Here is a 23,353-nt window from a genome sequence, read left to right as displayed (position 1 = left end):
TAAGCAGGAAGACCTGGCAGGCTGACAGATCAGGGAAGCTTCCCATAGGCAGACACAGACAGTGGAGGAGGGACAGTGATAGCAAAAGCATGTAGTTAGAAAAAGCCCATGAGAGGTTCTGGGCACAGTTGGCCAATTCAGAAGATGGTAGAATGCATGAGAAAAGAGGTGGGAGGAAAGGGTAGCAAGAGCGATGTGGCCGTGCTTAGGACTGCACACTTCATTCTTGCAGCGATGCGGAGCTTTGCATTACAGCAGGTTAGAAGTGAAAGAAAGCTTAGTCATCAGCTCCTTCACTACAGAGACAAGGAAACTAGGTCTCAGAAAGGTTAAGTTGCTTGAAGAGAAATACAAAATTCACAGATATGGGTCAAGAAATAAGTTCCCACCTCCCAGGAATGACAGGGTCAGAAATACGATTCAGGAAAATTATTTCAGGAGCAATGTGCACCACAGACTAGAGAGAAAACAAATTACCTATAGTGTAGTCTAGGAGTGAAAAGAAATTGGATGTGATGTAATTTAGAATTCTTCTATTACTAAGATGCTATTATAATGTGTTTTAAGAATTTGACTCACTTTGATATGCTGGATGTAATGTTAATTTGGCTATATAAAAATCCCTATCTTAGCTATATAGATTTCACTGAAGGAGAGAAAAACAAATAGTTGTTGTGCCAACCACATCAGTAATTTACATTGCCACTTGTGCCAGGTCAACTCTTCACGGGCAATGCTGAATCATTAACAGGAATGTCAGAACTAATTTCAATAACTGTGAATGAGAAAGGCAGTATCAAAAAGAAAGTAAACTTCACTGAAACCTATGTTTAAACATTATTTCTTCAATGACAACTAAGAGTCCCTGATTTCCCTAAGAGAGTGCACATTTCATTATGTTATCGACATAAAAGTGGAAGCTGACAAACAATGCTGCAGAAAAGCAGCTCTAGACGGTGACCATAAAATAGACAAGGCTGATTTTTGTTTGTGGAAAGCAGCCTTATTTCTTTTAGTCATTTCCTGTAATAATCACCAGCAGGACCACCCAAGAAATGCCATGCTGAATCCATATGAGCATTAGACCTAAAAATAAAAGAGCATAACATAATACTTGTGCTTTTTGATAGTTATTTCAAAATGTTTCTGATGGAGCCCTATTTTCCTTTAATACACTGCCTGGATCGATCATCCAAGAAATTATCTTGACATTTTCTATATCTATATTTTCTAATGGCACTTGCATTGTACTTTTACAGTGCCATCACATCTATTATCTCAACTTTTTCTGGGTTTAAACAGTTTATCTATGTCTTGCCATCTACCTTAATGGCACAATTTAAGATTATTACACTTTGAAGCATTATTTTGAGTTGAAAGAAGGTTACCATAACTATAACACTGGTCTAAGTTTAAGGGAATTTCAATAAGGTCTTTAAAAAAATCACTTTTATCCTTTTTCTTAAGCAGCACATTCTCACTAGTAGACAAAGTCTTAGGAGGGCACAGACTGTGACACTGTGTCCCCTAGAGTGCCTATACCATGGAGGTGTTCAAAATGCTCAAGTAATGAAACCAACAGTGACAGCAGGCCAACTTGGATGCAGCTGTGTGATGCAAAGATCACCAAGGCTGATGCGGCCTATCGGGATGCCTAGGCAATCCACTGTGCAGGCTGGCCTTTCTCTACGGCCGTTTCCATGTTGATTTTCTCCAGGCTTCAGCCACAGACCTTCTGTTCACACTCTACACGCTCTACCAAAGGACTCCACTCCCACAGCCTTAACTCCTATTACATGTGTGGATAACACCAAATTGTCGACTTTGGTCTTTCCTAAGCTACAAATTTTATCTCTTACTGTCTATTAGATTTTTCCATTTCTATGTCTGACTATCCCTCAACACAAGCCCCAACTAAAGTCACCATCATCCCCCTAAAAGCTGCTCCTTCTCAGATGTTATCTATATGAGTAAATAGCCCCACCCAATTGCCTAACAATGTAACCCAGGTAATACCTCGTTTCCTCTAGTATCCACCTATATTGACTCAATCACAGATTCCTAGTGATTCTATCACCAAAAATATATCTCCAATCCATCTGCTTCTCCTTTCTTCCTGAGACTGTACCTGGGGTATCACCATAACTTACCAGAATTACTCCTAACTGGTGACTTTGCATCCAGACTACCTCCCCTCCAATCTACTGTGCAGCCAGAATGATCTTCCCAAAATGTGAATCTGTTTAAAATCCCTTAAATGACTTCCCATGGTCCTTAGGAAAATGACCAAACTCTTTGTCATGGCTTACAAGGTCCTTTAAGAGCTGGAAATTACCTTGTAAATTAGACTACAACAGGGCAAAATGGATAAGCACGTGGGCTCTAGAGGAGCCAGACCCACCTGTCACTTAATGGCTGTCTCAATAGGCAAGTTACTTGCTTTTTCTGACCCACAGTATCTTCATCTGTATGGTGGAAATATTAATAACTATCTCACAGTGTGGGTGTGCATATTAAACAAAACAAAATACAATGCTTGATACAGTGTCTGACACATAGTAAATGCTTAATAAATACTAGCCACTGTTAGTCTCTCTCTAGTTAATTTCTCATTTCTCTCCCATTTGTATTCTGAGTTCCATCCATAGGAACATCTTTCATTTCCTCTTCTCACACATTTCCTCTTCCTTTAGGTATCCAGTTCCTCTCGCTGCAACTTCCCCTCTCAACCCTCCCACGCCCCTTGCAATTCTTCAAGTCTCCTCCTAGAATGTCACATCCTCTGGAAAGTTCTTCTGGCTCCTCCTTGTCTCCTGTTAGACGCCCTTACTACCTGCTCCTGAAAGCTTTGTGTTTTCCCTGCTATCCACTTGTCTGACTTTCTGGTACTTTCTCCTTACAGCGAAATTGTAAATTCTCTGTGAAGAGCAACTGGTTTGCTCACCACTGTATCCCTAACCCCTAGCACAGTGCCTAGCACACAGTAGGCACTTAATACAGATTGTTACGGTATGAATGAGTGTATCTTTCCTCTCTCACAATCCCCCCTGTGCTCCTCCCCAAACTGTAGTTGGTAGAAAAGTACAACCCTCTCATAACAGCTATCTGTAAAATAGGGTTCAAAAAAGGCTGCCACAGTACAAATGTGCTTAAATAATACTGGCAAGGGCAGGTTAAAACAAAATTAGAGCTTCTAACCACAGCACTTCTGGGTCTTTTCTATACTAAAGTGCATTGTGAATCTCCAAGTTGTGTGTAGGGGGAGGGAGTGTTTGAAGTGGGGGGGGGGGGGCGGCGTATATTTCTCAAAATATCTCCTGCAACCAGCGTTCTGCAAAACACATCGTGGCAACGCTGGCTTAAGGAGATGCCCTCCCACCGAACCCCCAGAGCTTCCAAGTAAGCTGGTGGTTGTGAACGGGAAATCTCTGAAACGCTTATTTAGCAGGGTTCACTGTTTTTAGGTCAGTACCTACCGGACCCAGAATCTGAGAGCTGGGAGGAACCACAGACAAAAATCAACAAATCTCCATTTACAGATGCAGAAACTGAGGCCAAGAAGGGCAAAGCGACCGGTCCACGGCCACACAACAGGAAGAGAGAGAAGCAGAACCCCAGACCGCCCATTTCGTCCCTGCGACGTTAGCGATAAACAACGCCTCTGGCTACTTGGGTCCGCCATGTGTTCCCACTTCAAATTTTATTTTCCAGCCATACTAAAATTAAAGTCAGTTATTCTCAGCCACCCTCCCCCTAGGCCCACAGTTACTGCGTCTCCCGCCCCTCCGCATCCCACCCTCCCTCCGCCACCGTACACTTTCCCTGTAATCCATCCAGGGAAGTGGAGCTGGGCTGGGGCAGGGGGAGATAGTTTCTTTCCTTCAGAGTTTATTTCTGCAGTGTAAACTTTTTTATGTAAACCAAACGAACCTGTTAATTTTAACGCCTCCGCCTAAATCGCGAAGGGCGCCCCTCCTTACACCAGCGCACCCCACCCGTATATCCTACCCGCTCCCTTCCTCGCCCAGACCCCGGGGCCCTGCCGTTGGTCTTCACCTGGGACTGCCATGGTGCTGTAAAAGGGGTCGCAGAAGCCCTCGGATTTCGAGAGCGCCCTCGCTTCCCGCCGGCCGCAAGGACAACGCGCAGCTGGGGTGGCCTCTTCCTGCCACCCAAGCCGCGGCACCTAGGTGACAGTCCTGGAAGGCCCTCTAAGCCTCCGGCGATAGCGGAACCAAGTAGCAGCCGATGCAGTTTCCGGGGGAGTCATATTGCAGCTCACTCATGGTCCGAACCATTACTGCCAGCTTCGGGGGGTAAATGAGACCTGCACACGCGTGCAGTGAAGTAAACGCCACCAAGACTTACGTATTGTTCTTTTTAAAATCGCAATACGAATTAAATTAGTCTATAGGGGCTTAATAATCTTTTCTCCTTCCCTGGAGGCTAATAGAATCCCCCTTCTCAGGGTTAGCGGTGCTCGGGTCCGGGAGCAACATGGCGGCGTCCGTGAGGGGCTAGCTTTGGGAAAATACAGTGTTTCGTGTCGCTGTCTTACGGGATATTGACAGACTGGAGCTTTCTGCGACCACCCGACTTAAGGAAGCGTGTACTGATAGGTGAACAGCTTTAGTGACCGGCCGTTCGCTCTCATCGCCAGTTGAGAGCAGAGGCTTGAGGACTGACCAGCATGAGCAACATCTACATCCAGGAGCCTCCCACCAACGGGAAGGTGAGAGCCTTGTCTAGGGTACCTGGGCTCCCCAAAGTGATACCTCACTGATTAAGGGAGTTCTGGGGTCTTAGGGTTCCAAGAGATCACAAGAAGTCTTGGTTTTTCCCCTGCCTCTGAACACGATTGCATCGAAACCATCTATTGGCACTTCTCAGCGTACACTTGAGAAAGTCCTCATGTGGAGATTTCTCCATCTACCAGCCAGCTGACCCTATGTCTTGCTTTAACTTAACCCATGCAGGCGTTTTCTGGAGTCTTAGATAAAAACTTGAGTACATTTTAAAATTTGACATAGTTTTTACTTACCGTGGAGATCGCTCTTTCTCCATTTATTGAACGCCTGGTAGGCACCGGGCACTCTGTTAGGTGCTGGCGACACCAATATGGATGGATATGGTCTAGTTGTTGCCCTACAAGAGCTTATGGTTTAGTTGGGAGGCAGGCAGGTAAAGAAAAACTTTATGATATGTCTGACAGGCGTGCTTATGGAGAGAGGAGCATATTGCCATGGACGTACTGAGAAGTGAGCAACTGCGAAAGCAGGGGAAACTTCATGCTGGTCTTAAAACATGAGATGATTGCTAGAGAAGATGGGAATGGGAAATGTTCCCACATTAGAATGGGAGAATGATTTCCTGATGTGTTTTATAGGCAATACGAAGCAGAGAAGTAATAGAATGAATATCACCTAAATTCTTGAACTGAGACCTAGTCTATATCACATATGAAACATGATGAGCCGGCATAATGGAGAAAATAGTGAGACTGAAAGTATATAGTTGAATTAGGATAAATTAAATTTACATCAGATACAATTCTGTTGCATGACTGTATTATAAATTATTTATGTAATCTTTTATTGATTGACATATGATAATATAATGAGGGAAATTTGAAAAAAATGCTGTAATTGATATCACCAGCAAAAATTTCAGTGGGTATTTTGGGCAGAGCAATTCTTTAAATTTTTTGTTGTTTGAACTTCTCCCCGTTCCTCACCTTTACCCAGAATACCTACCTCTTCATATTTCCAATGTTTTTTGAGAGTGGTATCACCCCCAGCTGATAAACTCTGGTAGAGGTTGAATACATTGCCCATCCTAGGCCTCACACTTGCTGTTCTTTTCTCTAGTATACTCTTTGCCCTGCTCAAATGACACCTTAGCAAAAAGGCATTTCCTATCTACACTCTGTGAAACAGCAAACATCATTCATATCCTGCATCACAGCATTCCCTGCCTCCATAAACTCTCTTTAGTTTTTTTCTATAATACTTATTATTTATTGTTTATTGTATCCCCCATAGAATGCAAGCACTATGAGGGCAGAGACAAACCTAGAATGGTGCTTGACACATTGTAGGAGGAGTTCAAATCTGTACTAAATGAATGGGTGAATTAATACTATATTTCTTAACTTCTGAGAAGTATTAAATATCAGTGAGTTTGGGGTTATACTGTTGCTGGTCAAGGGTAGACTTAATTGCTTTACTCTAGAGGAAGATTTGACATGGTCATAAACATAAAAACGTTTAACAAAGATACATGCCTGAACAGGAGATCTTTCAGTCAACAAGTATTTATTGAGCACCTAGCAAATGCTAGACTCTATGCTAGGTATTAGGGGTCCAATGGAAAGAAAAGCCAGCATTGTCTGTATTATCATGGAGTCAGTTGAGTGAAATGTATGTGGACCAAATAATCATGCAAATAAGTATATGCAAAATGTGATAAATACTGTCCTTCTTCTAAACAGAATTGGGCTGAGGGAGAATGTAGTCTGTTTTCCTTCAAACACAGTTTGGGACTTTTTCTAGCATAAGGCTGATTGAAGACATTAAACCTTAAAAGTTCTGTACCATAGAGAGTATGGCAAGAATTTTGGTCTGGAAAGAACTTAAAGCAGATATAATAAGCTTGCTCAATGAATATTAGTTTAGTACCTGTAGTGTCTAATGCTGCATTGGGTACTGAAAGGATACAGAGATATTCAGAATAAATAGGACAAAATTCCTCCCTTCAAAGAGCATGGTATCACAGGGGAAAGGTGGGGTGGGGGTGGGCACAAAGGATGAAGGGGTGCACCTACAACACTACTGACAAACAATAATGCACAACTGAAATTTCACAAGATTGTAACCTATCATTAACTCAATAAAAATTAAAAAAAAAAAAGCATGATATCAACTTGGGAAGTGATTGACATATTACACCAGTGGTTAACCCTGACAATTATCTGTAAATGTTTTGCTGTTAGGCTATAACTCTGGCCTCTGAAGATGAGGCACAGAGATGTACCACTTGATAGAAATTTCCTTATCCATTGGAGGTGAAATTTCCACATATTATGATCATTTAATCTCAATTGTATATTAATATCTATTTATTCCTAAGAAACATTTTATTATCAAAGTACTGTCTTATTTGGGAGCTTTAAGAAAAGGAGCCACTGACGTCTGACCAAGAGGTGATGGCCAAAGGAGGAGCGAGCCATGTGCCTTCTTTGTTTTATTCAGTAGCTTATCACTGGAAAGATTAAGAAACTGTGGTAGACAAGGTGGCCCAACCATGTATGCATTCTTTGTACTAGATGTAGGTTATGTGTGGCCAAAAAAAATTACAATACTAGCTACTATTTTTTGAGCATTTCCTATTTGTCAGGTGCTATTCTAAACAGTCTATATAAAAACTCATTTTGGTTGTAAACTATCATAATCTTAATAAAAAGTTTAAAAAAAAACAAAAACTCATTTTGTCCTCACAACAATACTATGAGGATATTTTTATGCCTGTTTTTAGATAAGGAAATCGAGTCACGAAAGTGTTAGATATCATACCCAAGGTAACGAAGCTGTCTTACTCTTCGTAAGTGAAAGGGTCAGTATTTGAATTTGAGCAGCCTGACTCCAGAGTCTAGAGGGAGGGATGATGTGCATTAGTTTGTTCTTTAGGACAGTGATTTCTATATGAGTGAGTGCACACTTGAGGGAGTGTGCAAAATCATACTCGTGATACAGGGAGAAAATCTACATACTTCTGTTTGTATTTATTTTCCCCTTTATTTGTTTAAATGCAACATTTTATATATAAAAAGGAACATAAATTCAGTTACTCATTCAGTCACTTTTTATATATCATGATGTATTTTTTCCTAATGCCTTGTTAAATGGATTTATATTTCATGGTATCTAGATTAACTAAACTAACCCTCACAAGTTTCATATTGAAGATAATATTAATAAGGTACATATAAGCAAACCATAAGAAAATGGTAGAGCTGATGCCTCAACGTGAGAATTCTGTCAAAAATGAGAAATTATTATGAAAATCTTTTGAATATGGATTTCTATTTATTGTTGTTAATGATGAACTTTGTCTTCAATGTATATTGTGTTTTGACATATTCATCAGTAAGAATACAAAGCCATTCTGATTTTCAGGACATTTGAAAACCTAAGTGTATGGAACAGGAAGATGGACCTCTACAATTTGAAAGCAACATTATGCTAAGTGAACGAAGCCAGACACACAGGGCCACACATTGTATGATTTCATTTATATGAAATGTTCAGTAGGCAAATCCATAGAGACAGAAAGTAGATTAGTGGTTGCCAGGGACTAGGAGTAGCAGGAAATGGGGAGTGACTGCTAATGAGTACAGGGTTTCTTTTTGGGATGATGAAATGCTCTGGAATTAGATAGTCATGGTGGTTGCATAACTCTCTGGATTATACTAAAAACCACTTTAAAAGGGTGAATTATTTGGTATGTGAATTATATCTCAATAAATCTGTTATTTAAAAAAAGTTCATTGTACTCTTAGTAAAGAAAATAGAATTATTTTAAAATAGTGTTTCTATGTAATCCTTTAAAATTTTTATTTTGTGTGATCTTTTATAATGTAATACTAGAGTAATATAGTACTACATGTATTTAAATATGCATATTTTGGGGCTGTGTGCTCTAAGTCCTTACCTCCCATCTCACCCACCTTCTCTTCTCTGCTAGTAGGGATTCACACTTACAAAAAGTTTGGAGATCACTCCTTTAGAGTTGCAAGGAAGAGAAGACATGTATAGGCTCCCTGTAACAACAGTGCTTTATTTCAAATATCCAAGGGGATAATGAGGTAGGACAGGACATTGTTTTTTAGATATACTGTACTTTTAAGCTTGGGATGTACATCAGATCTCATGGGAAATCAGAAGGTGTTACACGGTGTCATTCTAGATACTCAGCTTCTCAGTTTGCATCCCAAATGTATACTTCCTGGGAGAATGAGAATGCAATTGGGTTGATTTGTCACCATCCCATATGGAGTATCTCTTTTGGGTATTTTTTCATGCCAAGCCGAGTTAGAAGGCCTTGCTGATATCTAGCTAATATATGATTGCTTTTGACTTAGGCACTGTTCTCTACTCAAGTCAGTTGTAACCAGGGTAACCTGGGGATTTCTTCTGAGACATGTGGCAGGGCCCTAGACCTTGATGGACTGTTTTTTCCAGTACAGTATGGGATTTATGGAGAACTTTGTGGATGCGGCGTGGTGGTCTAGAAAAAGCATGGGCTTTGCAGCCAGACAGCCTTTGGCTTAAGTCGTTCACTGTGAGACCTTAGAAAAAGTTACTTTATCTGAGTCTCTGTTTCTTTATTAAGTAAAATGGGAGTAATGATACCTGCTTTGTAGTTGAGGATTAAATGAGGTAAGATATGGGAAATACCTGGCACAGAAGTTGACACATGGAAGGCACTCAACAAATGTTCCATTCTTTTTATAAAGGAAATGTAATGGATTGAGAAAATCATGCACGTTTGCATTTCAGCTTCTATATAAAATTTCTTGAAAGGTTAAGGAAACCATTTTAAAAGCTACCACAGTATAGATATTTTCACTTCCCCCAGCCCAAATATAAGTATTTTCACCTCCTTCTCCCCTACTAGCCAGCCCTGGTGGTCTAGTGGTTAAGATTCAAAGCTCTCACCTACGAGGTTCGATTCCTGGGCAGGGAACCATGCCACTCGTCTGTCGGTTGTCACATTGTGGCAGCTGCTTGTTGCTGTGGTGCTGAAAGCTATGCCGCTGGTATTTCAAAGACCAGCAGCTTTACCTGTGGTGGACTGTTTTCAGCTGAGCTTCCAGACTAAGACAGACTAGAAAGAAGGACCTGGTCACTCACTTCCAAAAAGTTGGCCATGGAAACTGTAAATAGCAGGGGAGCATTGTCTGAGCTAGCGCTGGAAGGTGAGAGGGTGGCGCAAAAAGACCGGGCAGGGTTCTGCTGTGCTGTCCACAGGGTCACTAGGAGTTGGAATTCACTTGATGGCACTCTCAACCACCACCCCCATGGTCATTGAAAAATAGTTGTAAGAGAACTGTGTAGCCAATAAAAGACCATAAAGATATAATAAATTCATCAATATGTTGTATAAACTATGGCAGTATAATCTGGGCTTCTGAAACAGAAATTGAAAGGCAATTGTAGCAAAAGTGCACTGGTGAGGAGGGAGTAGAGAGAAATGCTATTCCTGCTTCGCTGTTAACAAGCTTTCTGACTCTCGGCAATTTACAGCTTCTCTGGGGCATCCATGCAAGATGAGGGCTTCACTGAATGGTTTTTACTTCTTTTCAGTTCCAAATAATTAGGTAAAGGAGTTTTAGAAAATAAAAAGTGTGACGTTTCAATGATACTGACTTCTCATGGGAATCGGTCTCGTGTTTTTAAATAGTCACACTGCGTACTCTTTATTTGCAAGAACATTCTAAATGATTTTTATGGTCACAAATCATTGACCATTGATCATGAATTGACACTGATCTGCTCTGGTACACTGAGAGGAAGAAAGTGTTACTAGAGAAGTTAGATTCTAGGTGTGCCAGTGTTCAAATTTAGAGCCTAACTTTCTTTTTGGTTATTTGTGGTTATTAATAAGATAGTTATAAGTTGTGGGCTCAGTAGGGGTTCTGGTTGTTGTAAGATGGCTGGTTACACCAAGGAGTAACTGCCTTCCTGAGCTGGTGGAAAGGAGGCTATCAAAGGAGTCCATTTACTGTTGATGATGGTTTTAAGACATACCATTTTGTAATATATAACCCAGAATTAGATTAAGAATGTTCCTTTGTAAACTAGGAATGGCATGATTTTGAATGTGAAAGTAGAGTGTTTATATATAAAAGGGTAATTTTAAAATTGTCTTATACTGTCACAATTTTGTGGCTTATTCTTTAATTTCTTAATTTGCTATACCAATTTTATTGGAATAAATGCCATGGGAAACTTTCTTGATTAAAACAAGTTTAAATTGTTGATTTAAAAATTTTTTTTTGTGATTAAGAAGTTATATGCTATTTTTAAAAAATTTTTTCTGAAAATGGTATTTGAAAGATAGAATTATACAATGACTGAATGTACTGAATATTTGAAATATTTTGAGTATAATAACTAAAGCCAAGCCAAGTTTCTAATTTTTATTTTGCAATTGAAAACTCATTAGTGAATGCTTCAAGTTGAGCAGCCGTTCAACTGATTATCAAGCAAAATGGTAGTTTAATATAATGATGCTATACTTTTTCTACAGGTTTTATTGAAAACTACAGCTGGAGATATTGACATAGAGTTGTGGTCCAAAGAAGCTCCTAAAGCTTGCAGGAATTTCATTCAGCTTTGTTTGGAAGGTAATCATAACTCTTGAGTTCTATTCTGTAGGAGAAATGTTGTTAACTTAAAAATGAATTGCAGTGTATTTTTCCACAATATTGAAGACAAGTATTAAACAGTGGTAATGAATGATAAGAGTTGCATGAGTGATGTAGTGTTGAGCTATGTGTCAGGAAGTGGACAGAGGAGATAAAAATTTTCCCCCAAGTAAATCTGTTTATCTTTCACAGAGAAATTTGTCTCACCAAATAATACTTTGATCTTTTTTGGTCTCCTTGGCTATTTTCCACTTCTTTCTTTCATCCTCTAAATATTGGTATTCCCTGAGATTGCCTCTAGTTCTCTATTTTCTTTATTCTTCAGTTATTACCTCCATCCAAATGACCATTAAATTTAGAATTTCAGCCATTTTTTCTCTTTTCAGCTCTCATTTACATATCTAATTGCCTAGTGGACTTTTCTATACAAGTCTTCCACTGTCAGCTACAACTAAACCAATGTAAAACCAAATTTACCAATTTCTTCCCCAGACTGCCTTGACTTTTACCTACATGATTGTAATTGCCTTTTACCTAGTCTTCCTCTCTGATCTTTAATCGCTTTATCCTCTTCTTTATTCATCTGGTAGTTGAATCCTCAGGCAGCTTGACTTCCTAGCTTTCTGACTTACGTTTCCTGGAACTAAATAACCACATGGTTTCAGTTGACTGTTATCTTTTTCTCCTGAGCAGTTCCTTCCCATTTCCACTTTAACACATATCCTCATACCATCTTCTTATCTGCAATCTCCTCATATTCTCAGGCTCTTTTTGGAATACATTTTCTTCCCTTTGTACTGTTCAAGTCTACCCACTTTTTAATGTCTATTCAAAATTCCACTTTCTCCAGGAAGCCTTGCATCCAGCATTTAGTGATGTTATTGTCGATGTCTCTAGTATTTTTTTACATTTGCATCGTAAAGTGACTATTCTTCTTTTTAACAAACTTTACAAAATTATACATCCACTGGAGCATTTCCCTCTTCAGAATATTCCTTTATAGAACTAAACATTCCAAACATTTTTGTAACTTGTTGACTTTTAGAATACATTGCATGTGGTTTTGAATATCTCCAGTGGTGGCAAATCATTGTCTCTCTAAATTCTATCTGATATTTAGAGACAGACAAGGTTAATCAAGGTGTCAGAAAACAGTGTTTGAGTCAAAAGCAGGGTGTGAAAGAGAACCCAAAATAACCAGTAGTAGGGTACAATGAGAGCTCTCCAAGTAGATAATTAGACAAATAGATAATTACCAGGGGACAATTTAAAGAATAAAAATACCCAGACCGAAAAAAAAATTGCCAAAAAGGAAAAAGAGAAGAGACATCTGCAAAGACCATTATTAATAATTGCTATGACAGGCAGGAAGGAAATTGAGTCAGACAGGTAGTTCAGTCAGAGAAGCCTCAATTAACTGTCAACAGAGCCGAGAAACAAAGAAAGTAGACATGGAAAAGTTGGACTTGTTTCTGGAAAGAAGTTTTGGGGAATCAAAAGCTCAAATTTTACAGGAGAAGGTAAAAGTACAAAAACATTAGAAAGAATGAATGGTAAATTACAATCCATGACCAGGTGAATGGAAGAAACAGAAAACATCTGGATATAATATGATGATGCAGAAGAAATAAGGTTCTTAAGTTAGATGATGATGAAAACTTAATGACAACAACAAAAAACTATTCCCCTATTTATAAGAACACAAGGAGAAAGAAAGAAAATAGGAAAATAAGAAAAAAATCTAGAGCAATTCTCTTAACTGAACAGGTGAGAGAGAATTGTTATTGCAAAGGCTAACAAGAATCCTGAGAAGACTAATTTAAATAAAGATACTTCTAAATAAATAAATTCAAGGTTTTAAAAATATAATTCAGAGAAGTCCATTTTATCTCTAATTCTATGATGTAAGTGTCATAATATTTCTAGATTTTGTAACATTCATACCAATTATTTATTTTTTTTAATTCATGGTTTCCAGAATTAAAAAGCAGATGAATAAAAATAAGGAAATGGGAGCACAGCCTCGGATATGGCTCTCAACTAAAGTGATGTTCACAGTTGAAGAGAAGTTCTTTGTCTTTTTTTTTTCAGCTTTGTGGAGATATGATTGACAAATAAAAATTGTATATATTTAAGTTGTACAACATGATTTTTTTAAAGGTGTACAAAGTAGTTTAATATACGTATACATTGTGAAATGATTACCACAATCAAGTTAAGGAACTTATCTGTCACTTCACGTAGTTAGTTACCTTTTGTGTGTGTGTGTGTGTGTGTGTGTTGAGAAGATTTGAGATCTACTCTGAGCAAATTTCAAGTATACAATAGAGTATTATCAGTAATAATCACCATGCTGTGTGTTGAATTCCCAGAACTTATTCTTCTTATAATTGAAAGCTATACCTTTTAATCAAGATCTCCCATACCCCCCTACTCCCTGGGAACCACCATTCCACTCTCTGGTTCTATGAGTTCAACTTTTTTACATTCCACATGTAAGTGAGATCATACAGTATTTGTCTCTCTGTGTCGGGGGCAGGTTTTTAGTTTTTCTGAAAAGATCTACAGTTACACAGACTTAGTCTTGGATTTCAAGTCTTTGCAGGATAGTTAGGTGAACATTTAAAAATAACTGAAAAGTTTAAGATTGTAAGTTCAAAAAGATATAAAGAAGGAAAGGGAAGCTTGTTAGCTTTGATAATTTTATCAGTTCCTCTGAAGTATGAGGAAGGGGTAAAATTGTAGGTCTGCAAAACTAAGTGGAGAACAGAAAGAGAAGTAAATAAGAAAATTAGATTTTTTTATATTTTCTGTGACTACTAATGTCTTTATTTCTATTTTACCTCAGCTTCATCTCTTCAGGGTCCATGCTTCAACAGTTATCTTTTATCCCCTACTTCCTTTAACAATATAATGTCTTTAGAAGAGACAAACTTATAAGGTGATAAGTTAAAAGAAATATCTTTACAAAACTAAAATATTTGCTTAAAAGAAAGTAGGCTAAAATAAATGGAACAGATTACAAAAGGAGTTTTAGATAAAAAGTTATTGATAATATTTACAAAATTAAACACAAAATCACAATATTCTAGAAGAAGAAACATATAAATGATTTAAAAATGCAAACATAAATTCCTATATATACTTGGGCAGAAATATAATTAGTCAAAAATATATCATGATACCCTTACATTGTACAGCCAAAAATAAAAACTGTAGTGACAAATACCAGAACCACAGCAGCCAGATAGAAACTTCATTTCATATTTGAGGAATATGTAGATTTCTTTTTTCAATATCGGAGGAAATTCAGGAGGATATTGTGAACACACACATTGAAATAATGAAACCTCTTCAAAATATTTATGGGAACGATACATAAAAATATAAGAAGAAAGTCAAACATTATTGCAGTCAGTTATTTTGCAAGTCTATTATAGCAAATTGTAAGCTCTAAGGACAACTATAAATGCATAGTTCAACAGTAATTATTAATAAATTGCAGGGAAGTAAAAGTGGTGGGTGTGGAAATTTTGCAGAAATTTTAAATTCTAGCTATGATAGAATATAAAATTATAGTGTAGAGAAATTATAGAAAATTCATACTCTCTGTATAGTATTATAATAATTTCATTCATCCAACAAGAATATAATTAGGAAAATAAAAAAGAAAAGCTTAAAGTAAAAAGTCACTGTCACTGAAAGACTTAGTAGGAAATAGAAATAAGGCATAAGATGGGCAATTTTAAAATCTGAAAGCACAAGTAATAAAGACTTCTTTCATGTCCCCCTTTCCTCACATCTAATAGATCTCTGGGTCTTAAAGATCTTGCTTCCTAGAGAATCCTTGGATCTGTGCGTCTCAAGATAAGCCACAGTCATATTTGGACTTGGACAAAAGTTTCTCTCTCTCTCCCTCTCTGCCTTTCTTTCTCTCCAGTCTTGTGGCTTCCAATCCATTCTCCATACTGAGAGTTTAAGTGATCTTTTGAAAAAGCAAATCTGATCTTTTGCTCAAAAAATGTTGATTGACTGCATATTATGGGCCTAAAGGATTATTTTCATTTTCTGATCTAGACAGGCACATGTTTTATATTTAAATTTGAATATGAATTTGTAGGATTTAAGTGAAAATATGCAAGCTTGACCTCACATTTGTGTTGAATTTGAAAATTTATAGGTTCCCCCCACATTATCTTCTTTAATCTTCAGAACACTGAATTAATTTATATTGTTAGTTTTATAATGAGAAAATTACATGTACAGGATGGTGACTATAACACTATATTGCATATTTGGAAGTTGCTAAGAGAGTAGATCTTAAAAGTTCTCATCACAAGAAAAAAAATTTTCTAACTATGTATGATGACAGATGTTAACTAGACTTGTGAGCATTTCTCACTATATACAAATATCATATACAAATATCAAATCATTATGTTCTATACCTGAAACTAATATAATGTTAAATGTCAGTTATATCTCAATTTAAAAAAAAGAGGAAAATTGAGTTTAAGGTTACACAGCTAACAAGAGGCAAGACTCAGAACTCCTGATGGCTACATACAGTCTGAGTAGTGATTACTCAATAATGGTTAATCTGAGTAAATGATTACTTACGGATACAGGAGAGATACTTTTAGACCTCTTGGTTTTTATAGTTTCTGTTTGTAACCAAGGAGAACTTGTCTGCGCTGGGGAGCTCTTGTGAATATAGCCCAACAGCTCTTCACTGGGAGAAGAGATTGAAAAAAATCAGTTGGACTTCCTTTTCTACTTCTTCCAATCTATCCTATGTACTGGATAAAGTTGTTAGATTATAGATTACATTTTTTAAAATATGGATTTTATATCCAGTTATGTCTTGCAACTGTAAATAATTATGAGGGTGCCTGCGAGCCACTATATATAGTACTTTATGAATTATGGTAAATCATAGTCATGTTTTGACTCATAAAGTGTCACGAAGTACCTATGTAATAGGTACTTTATGAATTATGGCAGTAATTGTATATGTACGGTGCTGCCCACAGTAGGCACTTGATAAGTTTCCAGTTGCAAGTAATAGAAGACTCAACTCAAAATTACTTAAATAATAAAGACATTTATCATCCTGTATGACAAGAAATCTGGTGTCAGGCAGTTCTGCAGCTCAGTGCAGAGCTCAGGGAACTGTGCTCTTTCCATTTTTCCGCTCTGCAGTCCTCAGCATGTGATTGAATTTTGACTCCACTCAATAATTGACCCCACCTCAACGTACTCTCTTGCTACTTGTTTTTTGTTTGGTTTCACAACAACAGTAATAATAGCTTTTGTTTATTCAGCACTTCCTTCAGGGCTAGACATATATTCTACATATGTTTTCCTCTTATACTTAGCTGACTAGTTAACGTAAGTTCAAAACTAGCTTCAGTGAGATAAAATAATTACTTTTCTTTCACTCACGGGATTTTTTAAAATAAAACTGAGGTGAAATTTACGTAACATAAAACTATTTTAAAGTGTGTAATTCAGTGGTATTTAGTATGTTTGCTGTAGTTGTGCAACCAGCACCTCTGTCTAGTTCCAAAACATTTTTATCACCCCAAAAGAAAACTACCCACTAAACAATCAGTCCCCCCAGCCTCCGGCAACCCTCAGTCTATTTTCCATCTCTATGGATTCGCCTATTCTAGATATTTCATAGAGATGGAATCATGCAGTATGTGACTTTTTGTATCTGGCATGTCTTTGAGGCTTGTCTATGTTGTAGTGTGTATCAGTATTTCTTCTTTCCCTTTTTTGGCTGAGTAATATATATTCCATTGTGTGTATGTACCACATTTTGTTTATCTCTTTATTCATTGATGGACAGTTGAGTTGTTTTCACCTTTTACCTATTGTGAATAGTGCTGCTATGAAGATTTATGTACAATTATTTGTTTAGTACCCACTTTCAATTTTTTTTAGGTATATACATAGAAGTGAAATTGATGGATAATTTTATGTTTAAATTTTTCTGAACCACTAAGCTGTTTTCCACAGTGACTGTACCATTTTTCAATCCAACTAGCAATGTACGAGGGTTCCATTTTCTCCACCTCTTCACTAACACTTGTTATTTTCCACTTTTTTGATGATAGCCATCCTAGTGGGTGTGAGTGGTATTTCATTGTGGTTTTGATTTTCCTTTCCCTGATGACTAATGATGTTGAGAATCTTTTCTTATGCATATTGGGCATTGTTGCCACTTCCTAATATAAACTCCCTGATTCAGTCAAACTCTAATTCTTGCCCTTCCACCCTCACCAAATTCTTTGCTCATGCTTTACCTTACTGAGATGCCATGCTTCTGCCATATCCAACTTCTTTCTGCTCTGTGAAGTCTCCCTAATGATTCTAGGTTCCAGATAATAAGTACTACTAGGAGATCACATATGATCTCCCTTGTATGTTTATAGCTTCCGAATCATATATTTAAATGTAAATATAAATAATTTTGCTTAATAATTTAGCAAACTTCTTGAGAGTCTAATTGGACTCAGTTACACATTGTGTTTTTTTTTTATTTATTGAAAGTTTCTTGAAGAGGGTGCATTGAGTGGTGTTAGAACTATAATCAGTGAGTAATTTTGATATATTTTGGTTTTGTATATTCTTCGTGTAAATTAATTTTTTGGGAGGAGAAGAGGAAGAATTAGGAAATAGGTATTCATCTCTACCAGAATTTCTGAACCTCAGCACTGTTGACATTTAGGGCCAGTAATTCCTTGTAGTGGGGCTGTCCTGTGCTTTGTAGGATGTTTACCAGTATCCCTGGCCTCTACCCACTGGGTGCCAATAGCATCTCCCATGTGTGACAACCAAGTATTTCCAGACATTGACAAATGTCCCCTAGGGAACAAAATTGCTGTTCCTCTTCCTCCAGCTGAGAACTACTGATCTATACCAAAATTCTCTTAATTTTTATTTTGTAAACTATAATCCAGAGTTTGAGAGAATCCTGGAAATAAATGCAAAACAACTACCACCATGGTTCCTGTAGAAATTGTGCTGTTTTAAGTACATAGATATTTTATAAGAAGTAGGGAAGAAAAGGTTTTGGTTTAGGAGCCTATTTAACATTCTGGCGAAAAAAATTTGTGACTCTAGTTCTATTAACTCTGACAGCTAAATACACTCCATTTTAGAATGTGATAAATTGTTTTCAATTTTTTTTCAGCATATTATGACAACACCATTTTTCATAGAGTTGTACCCGGTTTTATAGTCCAAGGGGGAGATCCTACTGGCACAGGGACTGGTGGAGAGTCTATCTATGGAGCCCCATTCAAGGTGAGACTGAATTATTATTATTTTTTTTTTGCAAGTCAGCTTGGATTACTTGATTGAAAATGGTTGTGCCCCACAAGAAGAAAGTGCATTTCACATTAGTGCACAAAATCAAATATCTATCATATATTTAGGATTATTCAGGTATCAGAGCAGCACTTACCCTATCAAGCATTCTTTCTAAATTGTCTTATTGCAATTGTTTATGCTAGATTGAATTCAGGTGGAGCTGAAGATGGTGGTGAGGAAAATGTGAGTCAGAAAAAAGAACTGTATATTTCCTGATATTTGACTGTATCTGATCTCTGCAACTCTGTAAATGTAAAACATTTTTAGAACATCGTGTATGCCATCCTATTTTAAAACATTTTATTTAACACTGTATGGAATTTGTATTAATCTGCTTGGACCACTTAACAAAATACCACTGACTGGGTGGATTAAAGAGGAATTTATTTCTCACAGTTTTGGAAGCTAGAAAATCCGAGATCAAGATGCTGACATTCAGTTCCTGGTGAAGCTTCTCTTCCTGGCTTGCAGGCGGCTGCCTTCTTGCTGTGTCTTCACGTGGTGGAGAGAGAGAGCTCTGGTGTCTCTTCCTCTTCTTACAAGGGCACCAGCCCAATTGGATTAGGGCTTCACCCTTATGCCTCATTTAACCCTTATCATCTCCTTACAGGACCTATCTCCACTAATACCATCACATTGGGGGTTAGAGCTTCAACATATGAATTTTAGGGGGGACACAATTCAGTCCATAGCAGAATTCATTCTAAATTGTACGTAGCAGACCTCTGTAGCACAACATGCATGCCGTAACAGGAAATCACAGGGAGAACAGAAGAAAGAAGCAACATAAAAAATATTGGGAAAAGGTGTGAGTGTTAATTAAGAATAGGTCAGCAATTTGTTAACTGCCAATGTTAACAAAAAAGATCTAAAAAGAAAAAAGAGTTAATGTCATAGTTAAGATATTAAGAATAACAGTGGGTTTAAGTAAAAGCTAAAAGTTGGGTTATTTATTAGTCTGATAGTACCAATATCATGTTCTTTGAATGAATAAATATCAGTGGCTCTTTAAAATATGAGATTTAGAAGTTTTTGAAGACTTCATGTTTATACCAATGGAATAGAGTGTCTGGAGTTTCCTTTAATTTTTTACTGGGTCACTGTATGATGCTTGAGAAAAGTACTTCAGCTGTTTGCTTTAATTTCCAGATGGTAATGGTGTTAGAAAATGTAGAATGGTTATAAAAAAAGTCTCACATCTTTTCTTTTTATGCTTCAGGATGAATTCCATTCACGGTTGCGTTTTAATCGGAGAGGACTGGTTGCCATGGCAAACGCTGGTCCTCATGATAATGGCAGCCAGTTTTTCTTTACCCTGGGTCGAGCAGATGAACTTAACAATAAGCACACCATCTTTGGAAAGGTTTGTGTCCAGTTATCTTAGACTTCTACGATACATAGCATCAACTTATCCAAGAGCTGCCTTCACAAAAATATTCCCAAGGGTATATATTTATTATTTTAAAAAATGTTGGAGTATATTCCTCTTATATAAACTATGAGGGACCACTTGAATTTTTGTGTGTGTTTCAAGTAAGTCATTGGTTATGACTTTAAAGTTTTTTTTCTAAAATCATACTAATGATATTAACTGCTATGTCACTCAGCTGATCTTGTTTTCATGTTTTTAGAAAGACACCTAGGTAGTGACATTTAGTGCTTTAAAGTTTATTTTGTTAATGATGAATTCCCTTAAGTTTAAAGTGGAAATTGTGTGAACATGAAAAGTTTTTACCTGAAATATTGCTTTGAATAGTACCATTTTATCCTGCTCACATTTAACATCATATCAGGGAATGTCATTTCTATAGAATTTTCAAGAGTTTTCTTTAAAAAGGGATTCTGAAGGTTTTCTTTTCTCACTCTTCTTTCTCATAAATATATTCATATGGTTTAAGTCTTAGGTATGGTAGACATCACTAGTGTATCAGCTCCCTCTGCTGGTTCAGTAAGAATGGTTTTCCCACATCCAAGACGAACCTGGATTTTGTGATGATGAAACAGAAAAAAACTTAGCACAACTGGAAAATTTGTGTTATTTTAAAATTCTTCAGAAATGTTGAATGAAAGGAATCACACTAAAAATATGCAATACAGTATTGTTGCTTAATGTTTAACAGCACGGGTTAAGAAATATGCATTGGCACATGAGCCACTCTGACACAGGTTGTCTGATGTTCATAGATTTTCCTTCCTATTATTTTTAAAAAATGTAAGTATATAATAAAATTAGATTTAGGTTGCCATTCTGCACCACTGTTTACAGTTGATATTTTATAACTTATACGTTCGAGACAAAGAATAGCATGGTGGCTGAAAGTCAGAAAGGCCATCACTGTTGGCTCTGTAACTTCTTTGAACCTCAATTTTCTTATGTAGAAGAGGAAGATAGTGATAGTACTTACTTTTAGGATGTTTGTAAGAATTAAATGAGATAATGTCTGCAAAGCACTTACCACATTCTTATTGTTATTTGCTAGTTCTACTCTAAAGTCTAAATTTGTTTATGATGTTTGAATGAAAAGTCATCATCAGTAGGAGGTTATTTGGCATTATATTTTTATTTTTAATAAAAACTGATATTAAGTATACATTGGAAGTTCCCCAAAAATCTTATTGAAGGATTCAACTCCATCTGTGCTTTTTCCCCTTAAGATGAAGTTGCTTTATTTGCATTATTTAATGCATATGCTCTTCTGTAACAATATGAAATTCCCTTTTAATTATCCAAAAAATATTTTCAAAAGTCCTCCGTATTACAAAGAATGAGTGTAATAATTTGCATTTAAATTTTCTTTTTTATTTGATAGGTTACAGGTGATACAGTATATAACATGCTGCGGCTAACAGAAGTAGACATTGATGATGAAGAAAGACCACGTAATCCACACAAAATAAAAAGTTGTGAGGTAGGAGCATGACTTTTATGAGATACAGCACTTAAATTGTCATTTAAAAGAAATTGATTATTAGTATTTTCAAAGTATCAGATGCAGGCTTTATACTAAAATAACATCACAACTCAGATTTTATCTCCGTAATTTAGGCACAATTTCTAATTAAGAATTTTTTTTAATTGACAGTTTTGAATTCAAAGATGAAACTTTAGCTGATAATCCAATGAATGGAAAGCTCGACTCATAGTGGAAAGTTAGAGGAATTAGGTTTACTTGGCCCAATGAAGTGACTTCCTAGGTAATTTAAGAATGATCCTTCATTGAGGAAGCAAGGTCCTTAAGAACATTTGATTTGGAGTCAAAACACCTGACTTTGTCTCTCGTACTATGTATTAAGTTTTCTTGAATATTTTTCCCTTTTGTAAAATAGGGATAAAATATCCGTGACTTAATAGCACATAGGATTATTAGGAGAATCCAATGAGGCCATGTAAGTGAAAACACTTTGTGTGGTATATATCACTATACTTATGATGGTTATGTGAGGCCAAATATAGACACCAACGTCAATGTAATTAAATATTGGTTTTAATTTTTTGTGAAATTTAAAATGTGGAATAACGTTTTCAAAATATTTCTTTTCATAGGTTTTGTTTAATCCTTTTGATGACATCATTCCAAGAGAAATAAAAAAGCCAAAAAAAGAAAAACCAGAGGAGGAAGTAAAGAAATTGAAACCCAAAGGCACAAAGTAATCATAACAGAAAGATTTTTCTTCAGTTTGAAAAGCAATGCTGATTCATTTAGTTCACTTTATTTCCTTTTGTAACAGTTGTTTACTAGCGAGGAGGAAGCCTGTTTGGACCAGGGAGATATCTGAATTATGAGTGTGTGTGGTTTTTTTAATGTGCATTTTTTTGTATTCAAATGCAGGATCTAACTTAAACTAAACAAGTGTTGTCTTAGGTGTCCATATGAAATGTGTTAATAAATAGATAAATATTTATGATCACTATGGCAATTATTTATATAAACAAGTCGAGAATTTTTTTTGTTTTTTACTTTTTTGATTAATATACGCTCAATGTAAAGAACTTGGAAAGTAAAGAAAAATATGAAGGGTATAATGACTGCACAATTACATAATTTATTTAACTTTTCACTCTTTGGTGCTATTAAAAGTAATCTCATTATAAATATTTTTAAACATAAACCTGTTTCTGTATTCTGGATTATTTTCTAAGGATAGTTTTCCAAAAAACAGAAATTTTTTAATAAGTTTCAATGTTTTGTGAACAATACTCTTTACATTATTACTTTTGTCTGTTTTATTAAAATAGACATCAAAGAATTAGATTTCAATTTACTCTTTTACTGAATTGTAGCATTTTTATTAAGGATTTTATTGTACTTATAGGTGTTAGATTCAGACAGTTGTAAGCATAATCCTGCCTGACCTATTTCATAAGAAGCAAAGTTTATTAATCCTTCTCAGCTTCAGTTTCCCCATCTTGTAAAATGGAAATTATAGGTACAACACCTGGTTGTTATGAAGATTAAATGAGAAAGGGAATTTAAAAACACCCAATAGTGTAGGTATTCAATGCATATTGGTTTCTTTCCTTGATATCCTACAACATACATAAGT

At 36.4% G+C, this 23,353-nt stretch overlaps 2 protein-coding genes across 5 annotated transcripts in view; one reads left to right on the top strand and one right to left on the bottom strand.

The window, feature by feature from the left end:
* Positions 1–4,263, bottom strand: part of SREK1IP1 (SREK1 interacting protein 1) — a gene marked incomplete at its 5' end in the record, with an annotated part of 48,585 nt that extends 44,322 nt beyond the window's left edge. The window contains one exon of the mRNA XM_070519683.1: positions 4,057–4,263. Coding sequence (XP_070375784.1) covers positions 4,057–4,263 — 207 coding nt within the window. The remainder of the gene's footprint in view (positions 1–4,056) is intronic.
* Positions 4,263–23,353, top strand: part of CWC27 (CWC27 spliceosome associated cyclophilin) — a 221,027-nt gene continuing 201,936 nt past the window's right edge. For 2 of the 4 annotated variants that reach the window (XM_014848509.3, XM_070519593.1), the window contains exons 1-6: positions 4,263–4,732; positions 11,311–11,407; positions 18,630–18,742; positions 20,028–20,171; positions 21,619–21,717; positions 22,353–22,456. In XM_014848509.3, the coding sequence (XP_014703995.1) occupies positions 4,691–4,732; positions 11,311–11,407; positions 18,630–18,742; positions 20,028–20,171; positions 21,619–21,717; positions 22,353–22,456 (599 nt within the window). In that variant the 5' untranslated portion in view covers positions 4,263–4,690. The remainder of the gene's footprint in view (positions 4,733–11,310; positions 11,408–18,629; positions 18,743–20,027; positions 20,172–21,618; positions 21,718–22,352; positions 22,457–23,353) is intronic. The other 2 variants (XM_044772370.2, XM_044772377.2) reach the window with 1 other exon arrangement.

This window comes from Equus asinus, chromosome 10, assembly GCF_041296235.1.
Source record: "Equus asinus isolate D_3611 breed Donkey chromosome 10, EquAss-T2T_v2, whole genome shotgun sequence".
Lineage (NCBI taxonomy): Eukaryota > Metazoa > Chordata > Mammalia > Perissodactyla > Equidae > Equus > Equus asinus.
The sequence above is the reverse complement of the archived record's forward strand: the minus strand, read 5'-3'. Positions and strand labels throughout refer to the sequence as shown.